Below are 19,833 nucleotides of genomic sequence, written 5' to 3'. Positions count from 1 at the left end.
ACATAACGTCTGCTGCTTCTGCAGACACCTGTGTGAGATGGGTACTGAGCTAGAAACGTGTTAAAACAATTACAGGCTTCTGATCTAATTAATACAACAGGCTCTGTCTCCTCCTTCCATCCTCACATCTGTATGGGAGACCCAGAGACAAGTGAAAAATGTGGAGTTGGTTGTTTTAATTTCTTCTTGGTTTGAGTATCAGCCTTAAGCAGCAATTGGTACCCAGGCTACAAACCAGCTCTAGTCATACCATGATCAATAAATCCCCCCCCAACATTCAGTGTACAAACCACCTCTAATGATACCAGAATTGCTGAAATCAAAACACATGCAACCCCCTGACTAAACTGCACACTGAAGTGGTAACATAAAGAAGTTGACATAAATCCATGTTCCCCCCACAAATAGACAAGGCCTTTTAAGCAGCATGTGTACCTTCCACTGACAGGATGGGCTTCTCAGCAAGGTTTTGAAACTCTGCAAGGTCCTTCTTGCAGCGGGGCAGATCTGCTCACCATTCATCCATGGTGCTGGTCTCAGGAAGCTGGAGGCAGTCCTGCAAGACACTGAACATCTGCACGCATTTATGGCACAGGTTCTACTCCCATCTCAAGATGTTGCTGCTTTACAGACATGCTAGGAAAGATCAAGTTCAGGAACTAAGGGTTTAACAATGAGCAGGCAATGAGAGAGCTTGGGGGACGACGACAAAACCTTCTCCTACCCAAAGGTCACCAAGATGCATCCCCAAGAGAAATTTAAAAGGATTCAAATCTCTCATGGGACACACTGTCATTCTGAGCCTTATGACAGCGCCCTTATGAACAGCTCATGACACAGCACACTGTGAGGCAGGCAGCAGCAGAACTGTTTCAATACACAAAGAAAACATAAGTTTCAACCTGAAATTCCTCTGAACTCAGTGTTTTATTGCTTCATGATTATTAGTTGCACTTTGACACAATGTACTTCGGAGTAAATCAGCACCTACTACATAATTTAAAATCTTAGTATCTTACAGCTCGTATAGTTGGCACTATAGAGAAACCCCAGAGTTCTGTCATTTTGACCCAAGATTAAAAGAAAGATAAAATTATTACATCCTTTATTGTTGGCAGGTGAACTTTCACTGTGAAAGGCCCTTAAAAAGAATGAACAGAAACTAACAACGTAAACACCCTTCAAAAATGTATAAAACCAGTATCAGATAAAGCACTCCCATCTCCACACCAGTCTCTTTGCTTTGGTACTTTTAGTACCCGAGTGCACAGTAACCCACTCGGTGCACACTGAGTAATTCCCTCATCTCCTTTAAGGAAAAGGCGTAACATGGTCAAGTCTACACTGACTACTTTGGGTGATGAGAGACTCCCACACACCATCCTCATACCCGTGCAAACAGCATTTTCATCAACGGTGACATTGCCTAAGGATTTAATGCATCCCAAGAGGTTTATAAATACTTTTTTCTTTTAAAGCAATAATTATTTTGAATAAATAAATTACAGCTGCATTTGCTTTGGTGACCAATTATTTATAGGTAGCATAAATTATCTTCATAAGGCAAGTGATGAGATAGCATAAGTGAAGTCCCTGAGGATGAGCATCCCCGTGTTCAACAGGTTTGTTTCACAATGTGCACAGACAGCCTGGAAAACAATCAGTCCCAAGGCATCTGCTTTTTAATCTCCAAGCACAGCTGCATACCGCACAGGAATTATTTCTGTACCTCTTCAGCAGGCAGGAGTATGCCAGTAAACCAGAATACTTAGTAGACGGTGAGAATTAGTTCTCCTAAACCTGGACCAAGTGCTCCACCTTGTGTTAGTCCTTGGCATTCAAACCGAACTTCTCATTGCCTGCTCTGTAACAGCAGGTCCAGCAGAATAGTTTATGATTCCTTCTGCCTGTGAGGAAGTGTTGTCCATGGTGCCATACGACTGCTGCTCCTTATGGGCGAGCACCGTTCTTTCTGTAGGATGAGGATGCAAGACTTGGGGCACATACATCTGAAATGACAAGCGATAAGGATTTTACTAGTTGCTCAAATGTTGGGATATTCATCCCGGATAATTTTTCCCCTTGCAACTCTTCTTTTCATCCATTTTCCATTCTTTCCCTTAACACATAAGGCCTTTTTCACCCTAACAGAGGCTTCCTGGTGCAACTCTCACCTGTACTTGCAGACTGCTGCACAAAGGCCTCTATGAGCCTTGCATCCTTTTTAGTGACTTGGAAGATAAGACATGCTGCACGTCACAACTTCCAAAGTCACAAAGCTGTGGCAACTGACTGCTCTTGGCAGATATGCAGATGTAAGGATCTGCCTCATGTAAAGCCCAGAACACAGCATACAGAGCTGCTTAAAGTATTGTCTCAGCTACTCCAAACACATCATCCAAGGGTACTTCTGGAACACCACCTGGGAACAGTCAAGGAGCTCAGCTGCAGAACTCTCTGGTCCCACAAGGAAAGTCCCACAGTCCATTCAGATTAATACATCCTACACAAGCTCTCTGGTTAGCAGGGTGAGAAATAGAGTTTTTCGAGGAAGCATAAGAGAGTATTAACTCTTAACTTCTTACAGCAGATGTGGTGATGGTTGGTACATCTGTGTCATTTCCTCTTTCACCTTGTGTGTCTTCTACCTGTAACCAGGAACAGGTGAGGAAAGGAAGGGAGGCAATATCAAATTAATAAGTCAAAGCAATATACAGAGATGGTAAGAGCCCCAAAACCTGCACAGATAGATCTCTCTTCCCATCCTCTTGCATACTTCTTCCATACTGTTCTTCCCTCCCAAATTCAGTTCCTGCTAACACTGTGCCTAGCAGCCTACCTCTACTATCAGCCCTCTTTGCCATCTTACTGGAATGAACCTTTGTGAATACATCGCTAGTGAGAAGGCAGAAAGCATCCAACAGGAATAGCTGGTGCTACACCAAGCACATAGGTAGATGCTGAAAGGTGCTGGGTATCCATCACTTACCTTGTAATTCAATGGGCTCAGGTACTTGAAACAGCCAAAACAAGTATAAGCCAAGCAAACGGCAATTGTGATGTTGACAACTAGGAAGGTAAACATGGTTGTAGGTGCTTTAAAGCCTAGAAAAATATCCAGAAAATACAATATAAAAACACATGGCAAAAAACCCCAAACTAAACCCAACAAACAGAACTTTCGCCTCCCCATTTTTAGAGGCCAGGAAAGGTGGCTGCAGTACTTGAACTAGAAACGACTCAGAGCAGCTCTTCTCCTTCCTCAGTCTATTGATCTGTGAAATGCCACACATAGAGTCCATTGATTAATTATTATGATGGTACCAAACTGGATGGCTTGCAAGTAACCCAAATGATAGGAAATATTTACGTTGGAGGGTGGGGGCGTGGGTGGTGGTGGGGTGGAAGAGGAAATCATTAAATTGTATTTAGAAAATGTAAATAAGGGGAGATTTAGATCAGGCCTTAGGCAGAAATTCTTCCCTGTGAGGGTGCTGAGGCGCTGGCACAGGGTGCCCAGAGAAGCTGTGGCTGCCCCATCCCTGGAGTGTTCAAGGCCAGGTTGGACGGGGTTTAGAGCAACCTACTGGAAGGTGTCCCTGCCTGTGGCAGGGGGTTGGAACTGGATGAGCTTTAAGGTCCCTTCCAACCCAAACTGTTCTGTGATTCTATGAAATAACTACAATTCGGAATGAAATATGAAATGAAGACATGAGGGATAACAAGCCCTGTAGAATCGCAGAATACAGGTGATGATTACAAGCTGGAAAGTCAATAGTGTGATACTATCATAAAATATGGGCAGGAAATGGGGGGAAAGGGGGGAAAACAAGTCTTTAGTACCTATACAAAGTAATTTAGTCCTACTAAGCCTTCAACTTCAGCAGCTTTGTCTGTGTAGGACACCATGATAAAATAGGGATGTACTGGGAAGAATCCAAGGAAAAGGAACACAAGAAGAAACTGAGTAAACATGAACTAAGCTGAAAGGTAAGTTTTTCTTTCAGGGTGGGGACTGCGTGTGTGTGGTTGATAAAATGTTAATGAATGAGAACGGTATTATCACTGTACTCTGCAACCAGACTGAAATGTCCACACCAGGCAAACAATACGAAATCAATGACTAAGCAATCAAGCTTTACACACCACAATTGATTTATTTTGCAGATTAGGAAGCAGAGCACTCTTCCCCTTCCTTCTTTTTCTTTGGCACAAGAAGCAGCAGTGAAATCAATGGCTATGAAACCAAAATCTCGGGTTCCTACCCCTCAGACTCGTACTATTTGGCTAGACTGCCCTATGCACCGACAAATCATTGAGCAACATCCTGAAAACTGCATCCTCTATACTGACCAGTAATCCAGCCTGCATTTTCCATTACTAAAGTCCATCACAGATGATGGTTTTACCACAGATGCAGAACAAAAAAGCCCAGTATAATAAAGATTTATTTTTTACTATATCAGGATTTCCTTCGTAACAATTAAAGAGGCACATCAACTGCTGTGTTTGAGATGATTTTTCTAAAGCATGCTCTAATTTTGCTGTTATTTTAAAGGACATAGATTTGTTGGTCTTCCTGGTTACAGAGACATCTCTCAAAACAAGGGGAAAAAACAAGCTCTCAAATATACAAGTAATACAGGGACATCTGCTTAAACCCAAGGACAGCCTGAAGCAACAGTTTTGAGGGCCTCTTACCTCCACAGGGAGCTATCTCTAATGTTAGACAAGAGTCTGCCAACATTATCTGCCAACATTATTATTTCACTACTGGTATGCTAGCAAAACAATGCACGGTCAACCATTTGTCATCACTGCTGAGAAAGCAAAGAGGAAAATCCAGTTGGACAGCAAGGGCCTCCTTCCCAAGAAGGGAAACTCGACTCCTCCCAGCATCACTGGCATCCCTGTTCCACAGCTAAATGCTTCCTTCCTGTTTCATGGCTAAAAAGCCATAAGCTATCACCTACCTTTTCTGATGTCAAAGCTGCTAGTGCACCACAGCCAATATTATTAATGCCAAATGTTTGCAAGATACAGAACATCCCTATTTTTACAATAAATTACATACAAAACATGGATTTTATGTTACAATATGGGGAGGAGAGTCACCATCTCACTGCAGTCTGCCATGTGGAGCTTAATGGCTGATGGAAAGCACAGATCTTACAAGCATTACCCAAAATTTTAGCATTTTAAGGTTTTTTCTAATGCCATCTGTACCACAGAGGCAGTAGCCAATTCACCCAGGCAAATTAAACTTATGCACAGACTACACCAATGCAGATAGTGAAAATAGAGCCCATCTTACTAGAAACAGCTAATTCTGAATTGATTTTGGGTTGGGGTTTTTTACTGTCACTTTATAGCCCAAATGGCCAAATCAAACTCTCCAGATTTAGGGAACACATGATCTCTGGTAAAATGAAGAAATATAAAGCTCCATGCTAACAGTTTGGAGTGGACATTACCAGCTGCCTCCATCAGAGTATCTTATACAAACTTTTGTAAAGCTGCAAATGTTGGATAATTCTGTTCCACAGGTAACCACGATGACTTCCATTTACGGAAACAAGAAGAAAAGCCCACAAAGCCTCTGAAACTTGACACATAATTCAGGTAAGTTGGCAAGCTGGGAGCAGCTTTTGCATGGGAACAGGTAATACCTACCTAGCCGCAAAAAGGAGAAAAAATAGAGCCAGAAAAGGCAGAGAATCGGAGCAGCAAGGGCCTGATTCACAGCTGCAAAGTGCATCTTCTTCTCCAGCTTGGCAGGCAGATATGCATAGTAAAGGTTGTAACGGTCAACCATGTGTTTCAGGAGTATGTATATTAGACCTGGAAGGCAAAAAAGGAGAACCAAGGAGAAGCTGTGAAGGATGACTTGATAAAAAGCAGCAGAAGACTTGGTAAAAGAAGACTTGATAAAAACCTCACTTACTGGAGGAGTGAGGTCTAGATGTCAGTCACTAAACAAGTGACTGAAAATCTAGATACCAATGGCAGACACAGCTGAGTGGGGTACAGCTGCATGACAGCATCCTGCTCCTGAGGTTGTTGCGTCCCCAGCCCAAGACCCCCAGGGTCTCCCCGTCTCTCCTCCTCTCCACATACTTCTCTGTGGCTCTACTTGTCCTCCCAGAGAGGACCGAGAGCTTCTTCCTAAGCCTGGCACGTGAGGCCAAGCCAGTAGGGAAGACTTGGTAACTCCTCCACCACCGCACTGGTAAGTGAGAAAGGTCTAGCAGTGGCTTCACATCTTCCCTTAGCTTTCAACAGATTCATGACTGGATTTCAAGTCAGCTATTTCTTATCCTAAAAGAAAGCCAGTTACTGCTGTGACAGCTATGAACTGCAATAGCTCTGGTGTGCAGCAACACATTCAGATATTTACAACTGCACTTTGGGATTAGAAAGGGAAAATACCAATTCTATAAAACGGTTTCAGTACTACTTATGCCTGATAAACAGGTTTCCAGAGTGGAAATATCTGTAGCTGCTGAAATGATTCTTTATACATAATTCTTATGACAGTCCAGAATCTCTGTGAATAAAAGATGCAATAAAATAAGATGTAGATCATGTCACAGTCACTAAAGACGGACAACTCTCCATGAGTTGTAGACAGATTGCTAAGTTTCCTGTACACCCATACAGCATTTAGTGGCTGGTACAGGAAGAAGAAAGTAGCCAAGTCCAGACATATGGACAACTTGAGGCAGAAATGTTATGTTTTGTTCACGGGACAGAGATAAACCAAGTGAAACAGAAAAATGAGGTCTGTGACTCAGAGATCTGGAGACCTTCTCAGGGCCCTGTAGGACTGCAAACTCCATCTACACCACAGGGCAGCTGTATTCCACCCACATGCCCTGATCTCCTAGTGACCTGATTCATTTTACACACATCATTCCAACTTCAGGACAAAACTCATTTCAAATGTGCCAAAAGGATCTGGAGACCAGAATGTCTCAAGTCAAGTTCAGCTCCTTAAGGTGGACTTCTGGGCTGGGTATCCTCTTGCAGCTTGCTTCTCCCAGCCCTCAAGAACCCAGAGATAAAGATAATCCTCTCATCCCCAAACCGACCTAAATTCTTACGTTTAACTATTAAAAACCACCACCAGAGCCAATACACTCAAACCTGAGAAATAAAATAATCTAATAGACTTTCAACTTCTAAAGCAATACAAGAGCTAAGTCAGTCACCAGCTTCTGCCCTGTTTTTTCCCCAAGAAAGGAAGTTAGATTATTAGGGTTTTAGCTGGAATAAGCTTGCAGAACTGGGCCTTCCAGACCTCCCACATGCTCCCATCTTGCTCACACAGTGCTCACAGCTCATTGGAAAACTTACCAAATGGGACAATGATGGGACATGTAATGCTGTAGGCCATGATGACAGTGAACACACACAACATCCAGGCATACATTGCTCCAAATTCATATTCAAACGCTTGTTGCTAGGAACAAAAACAAAACACTCAAAACTCTCATGTCATCTATCAATGTGTCAGGAGTTCAGAACAGATTCACTAACACAACAATTCACCTTCTCTTAATCTCTCCCCATGAGAGATCAGTGATTTCCCCAAGCGGAATAAATGATGTAATTACAGCAATGAAGTATTCTGCATTTTAAGCATCTGTACTTACAAAAAATACACTGCTTCTTTCATAGCCTTAAAGTAATTCTTCAGGGAATCTATGTTTTCATCTACCAGAAGCAACTGCTTCAAAGTACAAGGCAGAAAATGATCATGCCAAACTCGGAACCTCCATCTTGCTGCAGATTCTATTGAATCTATACTGTTCCTTGTGTTGGCTTTCCCAGGAAAGCCAAAGGTATCAAAAGCTTTGATGCGGTCAGTATTCCCACTTCTTCCTCTTGTGATGAGGAAAGCAATGTAAGTAATTTCAACCGCAGCAAGGGGTAATACACAACAGTTAACAGAAGAGGATATCTAAAAGCATCTTTTAAATATGGAACACACCCACCCATAAAAAGAAGAACATGGGCAGCTGTAGACAGGCTTAAGTTTCCATTTTAACACCTCTGATTTCAATTTGCAAGACAACACATCACCTGCAAGTGGAAGTGCACCACTTAAAATGGAATACAGAAAGTAAGTATACATTTTGCGAGGTGTATGTTCAGATTAGTGCAAATCATACATGTCTGCAGCCTGACAGAAGGAACTAACTATAGACAGGTTGTAATTTCAAAGCCCCCGAAGTTGAGACTCTAAAATAATTATCATAATTATTCTATAAAATCCAAATCATAAAACTCTGACTTGGAGCTATGAAGAGAATAATACCTGAAGTTCAGAGCTTGGCATTTGATTATTGACCATCTCTGACTTGAATAAATACCCCCTCATTATCTGTGCTGCAAATGAAGGGAATATGAACTTGTCACGGACGAGTGAAACAAAGACCAAAAAACCACCCCCAAAATGACAGGAGATGACAGTTAATGGTGTGAAGGATGGAGGCTCCCACTATTTCTGACAAGGATCAGTCATTTAACTGCCTCTTGCTAAGGAGGTGCTCTAATACCTGTTTAATGTTTTTCCTTTCTGCTGTGGACTTGGCCATTATCATGCGTATGGTGTAAAGGATGAGGCCAGGCAGGCGCAGTAGCTCCATCCCATTGCCAACAAAAGCAGAGGCTATCACATAGTTCACAAAGAAGGCTCCCTGATCAGGTAGAAAGACACATCTGCGGGGAAAGACATCAGACACTGACTGGAAAGCAGACAAGTAAATATAGCATATATACAGTGGAGCCCTATTGCCTTTGGAAATCTCTTATGATTAGAAGTGGCTAGAAGACTTCTGATAATTTAGTTGAAAAAGGGTACTACGTGGCTATGAGTGCACTAAGTGGAGTACACTGTACAAGCCTGGCTGAGCTGCAGTTTGGATGAGGAATAAACTGTTTATGAAAAGACACAGCAGTCTGATGGGTGGCCTGATAGCAGACAAGAGCATCATTTGATGTCTGCAACCTGAGACAAGATGAGACAAGACTGCAACAGAATAATTGTCTCCTAGCTGAGTAACTCCTAATTGTATTCTTGTTACTGATTTTGAAACATTTGGAAACCTATGTCCTAATAATCGCATTCTGTTCTTTCCCTCCAGCCATAGTCACAAGAGCTTATAATAACCAATAACTGCAACTTCACAATGCTGATGTGAAAACATTCATGTTACTTAAGAACGAGAGCCAATGGATTTCAGAATGAGAACTGCTGCAGCAATTTGGTCTCACCAGAATCCTGGGAAAGATCCCCTTGTCCATGATATGCACCAATCTCAGAACATTTTCTGGTCCCCACTCACCTACCCCATATCATCCTGTTCTTTCTTCTACAAAATTTGTGAGGTTTTGGGAAGATAACTGTCTATTGAATGACTGCATGCATTAGCTAGCAGGAAAAAAGTATGGATTTCTTCAGAGCAAAATCACTTGCATTCTCCCCGCCCCATTCAGAAGCTCACCACCACCCCACAGGGCACCAACCCCAAGCACATTTTAATGAACACTAACCAAGGTTAGTCAACAGCAAAGAAAAAAAGTCCTAAGTACTCCTTTAGCAAAGAGTTGCTAATACTTACTCCAGCCTAACTGCAGAATCAGATGATTCTCTGTCAAACAGCCAACGGAAAAAGAAATCCAGGCTGAAAGAAAGATGGTTAATGTAATTCAGTCTCCAACAGCTCAGTACTGTGTAAAACTGCTTCTCTTTTAAAGTAGTTCAGATCAGGAGACTGGATAGAGAATTTAAATCAAATTATTTAACCACTACTTTAGCTTTATCACAGTAACTAACAGTCATAAGTAGGAAAAAAGATACAGAATCAAACAGAAATGTCTACTTCATACTGAAGTTCTAATGATTCATTTTTAGCAATTATTATACAGAGGAATCAAACACATGTTACCCAGTCAGCCAAGGAAACAGTCAAATACTATAAAGGTAGAAAGAAAAGGACAGCTACAACTGAAGTATAAGACATAGTCAGGAAACTTGGTTCTCACTAAGATAGGGAGTTTGGGTGACTTTCAATCAGTCATTGATATTACAAGGCCTTAAATTCCTCTGTTAAAAGTCAGCCTTTGTAAACTATAAGGGCTAGGAGGTCCTCACATGAAAGGTGAACACTGAAATCTAATGTGTAATGACAACATAACCATACACACTGTAGGGAGTGGGGGTACATCAACTATACCTCAACTAGCAACTAGAAACCAGAAGTAAGTTATTGCATGCAACAAAAATACTCAAACATTACTACGCTAAACTATGATTCTTTACCTGGTCAGACCAAGGGAGGGCAGAATCAGTACCATGAAGATCAAAAATATGTAGACTTTATGCATCATTATTCTGTTCTCTGCAGATCTACCAACATAAAAGTTATTGAGTAAGAAACTCATACGAAAGACTTCCACACATGAATGATCTTGCCTGGGGAATGTCAGTACTCATCAGACTCTCAGCTTCCCCAACCATATCACATTGCTACAAGATACTCCCAAAACAAATATCTGAAAGATATCTATTAATATTTGATAATATCTTTCAGATATTCACTAATTTGGACCAAAAAGGTTCTCAGTATCTTCTTAGGCAAAGGAGGTATTTCTGAACATTAATCCAGACCCTGGATTAGCATCATTACAGGTCTGTACCACAAGCAGGAGGATGTGTGACAATCTCGCCTGGTCTCTCATCCAATGACACTCACATCTCACAAGAGCTTGTAAACAGTTCTTCAAGTGTTATGCCAAGAGGGATCAGGCTGTTTGAAAAGGGCACCAGTGCCAAGAAACTTGACACTGAGACAAGCTACTTGACTGTCCTTACCAAGGGTCAAGTCTTTGGGAACAACATGACACTACTAATGCTACACCCCTCCCACAGTAGCAGGAATATCTATCTAGTGACATGCTGGAGCCAGAAAAGCGCAGTGACTGCTACAAACAATTCCGACTGTTAAAGGTAGTATCTCACAGGGCATTAAAACCACAGGGGTCTTATTATGGACTCGATGATCCTTGTGGGTCCGTTCCAACTTGAGATATTTACTCTATGATTATAGGATCACGTAGTCCTTGGGCACTGTGGGACGGATCAGTGTAACTATACTGAGGCTTGAAATCAGATCTGTGATCACTACACTTCAAAAAACTATTTAAACTGATTGAGAAGGGCTCAAAGTTCATGTGCCTACTGCAAGCACCAAAAAAATAAAGAGGTGATGAAAAGCATACAACTTTGATGAATAAACAGTACATTCTGGATACGATGGCTTACAAGGGAATGATGCAAGTAATTCAGAAGTAAAAAAAAAGTTTGATCTTAGAATATAAAAAAACCCAAACAAAAACTGCCTGCAGGCATTATGGGAGAAGATTGAGTGAAGCTGGGTTTCAGTGTGCAGTATCACGCTTTTATGTGACTGCACGTAAACTGGGAATGAAACCTGACATGCCAAACCAAGCTGGGCTGAGTTCAGATTAGCAGCATGTCAATGTGCTGGACATCTCTGCAGTCATACCTGAAAATCTGCTGGGCCTTGGTCCCATAGATCTCTTATCACCACTACCAATATCCAACAGCATCTAAGTTGTGTATCAAGATTTAAAATCAGACCATCTTTTTCCACACAAAAATAACAAACAGATGGACGCCCTTTCTGTAAGTAGCATATGAGCAGTTGGAGCACTTCCTGTTGAGATGGCATTCTGGGGTTCTGTGATGTTCTCAGCCTGGAGGGGATCCAAACCCACATCTCCTTCACAGACAGTGAGCTAGTTATGGAATCAGAGGCACTTCCCATGTTCCCGTTGAAGCTATACTCCCTGAGCCTGCTTATGTATTTTTCTTATTGATTAAACACAAAGAGGAGAGAGCATAAGGTCAGTTAACACTTGCTGTGCGGATGACAAATTAAACTCCAGGGTGCTGGATGTAACATTAGCAACAGACAAGAGCATGACATTCCTTGCTGCAAGAGGGTCTGTGGATTTAAAGCTTCATAAAGATAAGCACTTTCTCAATTTATTTTAGTAATTCAGCCGATAAGGCCAAAACAAAGGAAGATCTTCCTTACTTTGTCCAGTGGCACTCCAGCAAAGTTGAGTAATAGACAACTGTTGGTAGCAAAGCTGAGAAGGACCAGAGCAAGAGCGTTGGGAAAAACTGACTGACAATAGGATTCTAGAGGGGGGCAAAAAAAGGTAAAAGTATTACAAACATTTTAATGCAGCTGTGGTGGAACAGAGGCTGCAATATTTTGCTTTTTGTAAATTATAACAGGTTGGACTGTGGAAATTATATTCACATACAGTCTTAAAATGAGCAGGTGCTCAGCACTAGTGTGCAAGGCAAAAAAGAGTGGGATTGGGAATTAAATTCCATGAGAGTGAAGCATCACAAGCAGCTTGTATGTAGAAATAAAATCATGGTATTATGTTTCAGAGTTTAAAATCTGACTTCTCCTCTTCTCTTATAAAAAAAAAAAAACAAAATACAAGCTGGACTTCAAATTCCATTTTTGGCAAAGGTTTTTGATTACAGAATTTAGAATTACGTAAATCTAGAAAGCAGCTTTTTACAACAAACAAGATATTATAATATAAAATCTCATATTAAATTACTTCAGCCTACTATCGAAGCACAAAAGACCTGATTCTGATGCTGCTTTTTAATAAACAGTTATAAAGCAATTCTGATAATTTCAACTGAATTAAGTTTATAGACATTATTTCATTGTCTTACTATTCACCTATCAATTTATCAACATTTTGGTCTGATACACAGCTCTATCAAAACATATGGTGATACTCACATTGAGGTAGTGAATAGGTTTAGTGACATTGAACTTGTCCATAGTTGAGATGATGATGGAAGGGGTAGTAAGAAAAAACAGCACAATAAAAAGAAGTAAATTAATGCAAGCCCATCTGAACCACCATTTCAGTCCACGCACCGAAAGATTCTTCCTGAAAAGACATAAACCCAAGCAGAACAAGCAGAAAGCATTTGCTGTTAAAAACATACACACACAAACACACATGCTGTCAAATAACAGGTGGAACTGCTTTTTCTAACTTGAGCTTTCACAGCCTCAAAGTTATATAAGAAAGCACACAAGTTCCAGTTGTTATTAGAAATAAAGAAAACTGCAAACTTTCTCCACTGTTTGATAATACAGAAGTACTAAACAAGTCAGGACAAGAAAAGACAGAGATAAAAGAAGATCCAGAGAATTTCTGCAAGGAGAACAGCTATCAGAGGCAGAATCTACCAAGAAATTGTGATTAGAGAAAAATGAAAACCCCTTTATCCCTTCCTGCTATACTAAAACAGCATTAAACACTATAAAGAGCATCAAACCACCTTATTAAACAGGTAAAGTTCTTAAATGTCATCTGAAATTGTTCCCAAAGGATTGGAATAATTTGAACCCCAAAGCCAACTGTTTAGAACAGACCAAAGAGGGACAGAGGCTCAGTAACATCTCCAATTATGACAACATTTTGTGAACCTAAGTAACCAACTTGGCAAATCCCTGTGCCTCCTCTTCTTCCAAACATTGGAACGTTAAGATACAGACATTGACAAGTTGATACTTTTTAGCTTTAGTTAACAGGAACAGCAGGTACCAGAACTCTGTGGTGGAAAAACTCCCAGAAGCCTCCCCAAGATCAGTGAAGTACCTCAGTAATGGAAATAAAGATGCAGATCAGTCACATCCAAATACTAGATAATGTCCCAGTTTAGGGTTAAAGAAAAATGCACTCAGCCCCCTTCTCCAGCCCCCATTCTAAACCTATGTTATCATCAATAAACGGAAGCAAGGCAGAAATCTTACCAACAGATATTCTCAGGGTAAGGAGCGTATGTAACCTCCCAGCTTGATATGCACAGCTCCTTGCTGTAAGGTGATGGCTGAGGTTCTCCTTTGCACTTAATACTCTGACACTTGCAGGCATTGAAGTCCTTAAGGATACTGTAAGAGACAAAAAGAAGAGGAGGCTTTTTCCAAATAATTACACCCAAAAATGCTGCATATGTATTGAGAAGACTGGGAAGAGTAATAAAGTGCTTTTGCTTTTAATGACAGATCAAGGTAGCACCGAGACAACAACATATGCGTAACAATGGAATGACCTGGCAAAGCTGGAAACTGAAAGCACTTTTGAACTGTTCAGTGCTTCTACCAACACTAACAACAGGAGTAACTCAGTAAAATAAATAGCTAAAAAAATAAATGAAAATCTGAGAGCACTGGAAGAAATCAAGATAAAGGCTGCCAGTTCTCCAAACACTTCTTTATGGAATTACAGCTGGTGTCTTCAAATCAAGGTAGACCAAAGGATCAGTCTGCACTCTCTTTTCATTACACCCGTATCAAAATCAGCCAATTTGGACAGGACTTTTCAGAAAAAAAACTGTACCATGCTGGTATTCTCACAATTAAAAATGTTACCTGCATTCACCCACTCCTAAAATAATCACAATACTCAAGTTTATCTTCTGATGAGTTGATTGACAATCAATGTACTTAAACAAAATTTAAACATGCCCTGAATTAATGCTTTCAAAGACTTCTAAAAACACAGCAATAGTAGTTACAGGCATATACTCAGACACAGTACAGCTCTGTCTGTGTTGCTGTGCAAAAGAAGTTCCATATAGATAAGCCCTATTACACCAGCACAGAAACAGTATATATTATGTTTGAACAGGCAGACTCTGGAATTCCTGAACGTACTTGTTCCTCAGTTGTGCTTTTAACATAAAGAGAAACACACACGTAAACGCCAAACAAACAAATATAACCCCAGATTTTTACCTTACCAGAATTCTAGTAGTGGTGTCAAACTGCCAGCATCTTGCAGCAGCAAGAATTTAAGAAAGTTAATGATACTTTTTGACAGTTTAGTTAAAAACATACATACAGAGTAAGCTTTAGCACTATCAGCCATGCTGCCAAGCACCATCATTAACCCAGCTTCTACTGGCTTGATTAATGACGGTTACATTAACCTGACTCCATGAACCTCAGTCCTGGCTTCCCATTTCTCCCATCTTATTTCAGGGTTCTGTGGAGCCAAGCCTAGTAAAGGCACCAAATAACTTCCTAATTTGCTGGCAGCCTCAGCTTCACATGTCATCAAATCTAATTTTCCAGAGATTGGAGTCCACTGCATCAGTTGCAAGCTAAAATGATTAAAATCTTTTGAGTTCTTGCTAACTGAACTGCAAAGACGCCTGCAATACAGCCCAAGGAGACTAGCCCAGCAAAATAGTATATGATAAATCAGTAGCTAGAGAAGGAACTTCCGTGCTTATTTCTTCTTTCAATTTCACATCTTAAAATGTCATTTCATGCTTTATATTCCCTAAATGTGGTGTGTAACATTACAAAATCAGGAGGGGAGCAAATTTTACCACACAATTATACTCGGGTAAAGAGCAGCAAGCAAAATCTTCTGAAGCATCTCAAATTTTTGCAAGGAATTCTATACCCTAGACTTCATGGAAAAGAAGTCTGAAAGACTGGCTCTCTAACATAACTTGAGGGTCAAAAGAACGTAGACTATTTAAATCAGAGGCTGTGTTATTTTTATAAGACAAATATAATCCTGCTTCCCTTTGCCCACTTTGTGTCAGTAAAAGATGCTCACAAAGAGCCAACAGAAAACAAGAGGCTACATGCATTTTCTCTACAAATGACCAAGTAAAAAGCACTGAACAGCTTCTGATAGTAGGCCTACACATATATCTGTAATAGCAAGTAAGAGATACATAATGAGTATCTATCACCTATGACCAGGTCAGTCCCTGACTCTGCTTGGTTGAGATGACTAACTAGCAGTGTAATTTGTACCCACTGGGATCATTTGGTAATTGGACCATTTGCACAGTAGAAATGGAGAAATCAGTAACTTGTATTCAAGAGCCAATTAGTCTGGCCTACTATTAACCTACACTGAGGGACTGCATACAGAGAAGAAAAAGGCTCCTTACCCAGTAAGTGTCCAGACCCATTTAGTCCCTTAGATATATTTTCCACTCAATGCTCAGATGCTAAAAGCACACTTACAGGAAAACTTACCAAAAAACAAAGCAGCCCAAATCCACAGGATGATGAAGAAGAAGAAAGGAAAAAGAACCAACATAAGCACACAAGCGACACAAACAGGAGATCAGTTCTACTATTACAGTTCAAAGAGAACAAACAAGACAGCAGACAAAACTTACTAGGTTGCCATAGATTTCTCCTGAAATGTTACAAAAGCCATTCCCAGAGGGTTATTGTGAACAGCTTGTTCCTCTTTTGAATATTCTTCCATCAGTTTGTTTGTAACTTTGGTATAATAATCTACAGCATCCTCCTGTTGGGAAATGGATGACTGTTACATCCGAGTACCAGATGGCTAATATCTTCATTAAAATACAGCCTACACAAACCATAGTCTGTCGTCCTCATTTTACTTCATAGTCTCTCGTCCTGAAATTACTTATACAAGTACAGGCTGGGCAAAAAGCAGATTAAGAGCAACGCTGAGGAGGAGGTGTAGGCTGATGAGAAGCTCAACATGACCCAGCAACATGCGCCTAGAGCTCAGAAAGTCAACCGTGTCCTTGGCTGCATCAAAAGGAGCATGAGCAGCAGCTCAAGGGAGGTGATACTGCCCCTCTACTGTGCTCTTGTGAGACCCTCCTTGCAGTCCTGCATCCAGCTCTAGGGACCCCAACACAAGAGGGATATAGAGCTGTTGGAATGAGAACAGAGGAGGGACACAAACCTGCAACGAATGCTGGAGCAACTCTTGCTCTGGAGACAGGGGGACAGAGCCTGGCTTGTGCAGCCTGGAGAGGAGAGGGCTCCTTAAGAGAAGACCTTAGAGCAGCTTCCAAGTGCCTAAAGGGGGCCTACAGGAAATGTGGAGAGGGACAGCACAAGGGGGAATGGCTTTAACCTGCCAGGGAAGAGACTGAGATGAAATCTTAGGCAGAAGTTCTTTACTACGAGGGTGGTGAGGCACTGGCACAGGGTGCCCAGAGAAGCTGTTGCTGCCCCATCCCTGGCAGTGTTCAAGGCCAGGCTGCATTGGGCTTGGAGTAACCTGGTCTAGTGGAAGGCGTCCCCCATAGCAAGGGGTGGGAACTGGATGAACTTTAAAGTTTCTTCCAACCCAAACCATTCTATGATTCTTCCACAAATTACAAATCACGTCACAATGAGAAACAGGAAGTTTTTCTTGTACTTCAATTTTTACACTAAGATTACATTTCAAAATTTGGGGGGAATTCCATTTCTGTACAGTGCAAGAACTTGAAGGATGAGCCATCTGCAACAAAAGAATTTTCTGAAGCTCAACAAGACATCACACAAAACCTGCTCTCTACTCTTCTAACAATCTACCCAGCCATAACTAAAAATGAACATGATCTTACCCTTTCACATCCTCTAACTTCACAGCAGCAGAATTGACCACATGGTTTAGGGTTGATCTGGACCCGTTTGCCATACTTCTGATGCAGATGTTCATAGTAAGTCAGGCTTTTTTCTGCCTGTTTTCTGGACAGAAAAATACATTCATAACATTTTGCAGGAAAACAGTATCAACATCAACCTTAAGAAGATTATAATCCCCAAGAGAGAAAGTAATGTCAAGGACTGATAGCAAATTAATCAATCACCAAAGATATTCACATACACCTTGACTACTTAGAATAATCTATTTTCAAATCTAATAGCATTATACAGCCAACATTTGTGGTGAGGCTCCAGAAAAAAAAATCCTGACCAATGCTATTTCTTGTATAGCCCGAAAGTTAACACTCTTCTCTCCTGTGACCAGCATCTCTTCCAAAGAAGCAGGGCCCCTGAGTTATTAATTCAATAGTTGAGTTTTCCACTTTGCACTGCATGACAATAAATACATACATAAATGAAGTCAGCAAGTCAAAGCTTATCTTATGCAACACACAATGTATCACACAAGAAACTGACTGAACACCACAACTCACTTTAAAACAGAGCTGAATCTAACTGAAGTACAGACTAGAACTTTGAGAGCAGAATTCATTTCTAGTGTGTGCAAGCTTAGCACTAGTGGTATATGTTCATTAAGGACTGGCAAAGCATTCATGAAATTATTCTGAACTTGCGTAGCTTACAAAAACAAATACCTTTTTTTGAACAGATGTATAAGCTTGGCTACATCATAGCACAGCTGCACCTCCAGCACAGTGCAAGTTGGGTAGGCAGCACTGAAAAAGAAGCAGTACAGGAGAAATATAAGAAAGTACAATGAAGAAACTGTTCCAAAGAGTATCACTGATGTCTAACCAGTATCTCAATCAGTCACCTCATTTCTGAATAAGGTATCATACAGGGGAGACTTCCAAAGAGGCAGTTGCTAAAAATTACTTTAATGTGAGATGTCCAGCATTATTCCCAAGTAAAGGCTGTGTGGGAGCCTGGATGGAAAGCATGGATACACAAGACACTTCCTTAGATTCTCATTTTAAGATCAGCTGACTAACTTTATTGAAATATTCCTTAGACAGAATTGAGAAAAGATTACAAGATATGCTTTTAGAAGACTGACAATATAGTATGAATTTTAAACATTGCAATGGTCAAAAAAACATTTCTGTATCGGCATATAAAACTAGTAGGACAATTTTAAATCTCTTATTCCTAATGATACTACTCAAGCATGGACTTTCTACATGGGCACGTAGTGACAGGACAAGGGGGAATGGCTTTAACCTGACAGAGGGGAGATTTAGATTAGACATTAGGCAGAAATTGTTCCCTGTTAGGGTGCTGAGGCACTAGCACAGGGTGCCCAGAGAAGCTGTGGCTGCCCCATCCCTGGCAGTGTTCAAGGTCAGGGGCTTGGAGCAACCTGGTGCAGTGGAAGGTGTTCCTGCCTGTGACAGGATGTTGGAACTGGATGAGCTTTAAGGTCCTTTCCAACCCAAACCATTCTGTGATTCTATGAACTTACGTGAAATGGCCATGTACTGCCTCTTCTTTTGCATCTTTTGGAAGACCAGTTATAAACAATGTGCACTTAACCTGCAGGAGAAATTGCAATTCCAATTTCAAGAAACCACAAGCATACAAAGGTGGCAGTGACATAGCACAAGTAGCTGTGTTGTAGAGGGGAAAAAAGGTAGGAAATTTTGATTTTGATGCGAGCTGCATCTATTCAAGACAGCACCAGGTTCACCTTCTACTCTGGCAATAGGGTACACCAAAATTTCACAAATCCCTCCTCAACCCCCTTCTCTCCATTTATTTTCACAATTAATTCACTCAGTGGAGCTTTGCTTTCAGCGAGTTTCATCACATTCTAGCAAGCAGGAGGCATGTTAGTAATTTTGGGTTTTAGCATTATCCACTTGCAAACATGCTGTATGATTTTTTTTCCACCCCAAAAGAGAAACTTACTATGTTTTCTTCTTTATATGTGACATACTTCATGTGATGTCTCATGAAGACAACAGTCAGAATAAGGTAAACAACAGCAAAAACCGTGTGCAGCCAAAGAAGATTATTACTGTTGGACAAAATGTTATGAATATGAGAATTAGGAAGAACTAATCGTCCAACTGATACAAGTAGCCACTAAAATGCTAAGCAGATCAGAGCCTCTCATTGAACACAAAAATAAAGTTAGTTACAGGTAGCCAGTCACTCCTATGCAGGTGCATAGGACAGTCATTAGGGTTACTTGCTTATCATAAAATTCTACGGGTAACAGGCTTGCAGAGAATTCTGTGAC

The 19,833-nt window shown here is 40.9% G+C and overlaps 1 protein-coding gene across 2 annotated transcripts in view; it reads right to left on the bottom strand.

Annotated features, from left to right (window-relative positions):
* Positions 1 to 908: 908 nt before the first annotated feature.
* TMEM63A (transmembrane protein 63A) overlaps positions 909 to 19,833 on the bottom strand; it is a 31,063-nt gene continuing 12,138 nt past the window's right edge. For both annotated transcript variants that reach the window (XM_065679769.1, XM_065679768.1), the window contains exons 8-23: positions 19,500 to 19,608; positions 19,054 to 19,124; positions 18,227 to 18,307; positions 17,489 to 17,612; positions 16,289 to 16,422; positions 13,893 to 14,030; positions 12,867 to 13,020; positions 12,129 to 12,235; positions 10,328 to 10,414; positions 9,627 to 9,689; positions 8,562 to 8,724; positions 7,357 to 7,462; positions 5,674 to 5,841; positions 2,990 to 3,105; positions 2,586 to 2,648; positions 909 to 2,009 (exon numbers count right to left, since the gene is read on the bottom strand). In XM_065679769.1, coding sequence (XP_065535841.1) covers positions 1,839 to 2,009; positions 2,586 to 2,648; positions 2,990 to 3,105; positions 5,674 to 5,841; positions 7,357 to 7,462; positions 8,562 to 8,724; positions 9,627 to 9,689; positions 10,328 to 10,414; positions 12,129 to 12,235; positions 12,867 to 13,020; positions 13,893 to 14,030; positions 16,289 to 16,422; positions 17,489 to 17,612; positions 18,227 to 18,307; positions 19,054 to 19,124; positions 19,500 to 19,608 — 1,855 coding nt within the window. In that variant the 3' untranslated portion in view covers positions 909 to 1,838. The remainder of the gene's footprint in view (positions 2,010 to 2,585; positions 2,649 to 2,989; positions 3,106 to 5,673; positions 5,842 to 7,356; positions 7,463 to 8,561; positions 8,725 to 9,626; positions 9,690 to 10,327; positions 10,415 to 12,128; positions 12,236 to 12,866; positions 13,021 to 13,892; positions 14,031 to 16,288; positions 16,423 to 17,488; positions 17,613 to 18,226; positions 18,308 to 19,053; positions 19,125 to 19,499; positions 19,609 to 19,833) is intronic.

The sequence above is a fragment of the Lathamus discolor genome, chromosome 5 (genome assembly GCF_037157495.1).
Source record: "Lathamus discolor isolate bLatDis1 chromosome 5, bLatDis1.hap1, whole genome shotgun sequence".
Classification (NCBI taxonomy): Eukaryota; Metazoa; Chordata; class Aves; order Psittaciformes; family Psittacidae; genus Lathamus; species Lathamus discolor.
Note: the sequence above shows the minus strand (reverse complement) of the source record. Positions and strands in the feature narration are given on the sequence as shown.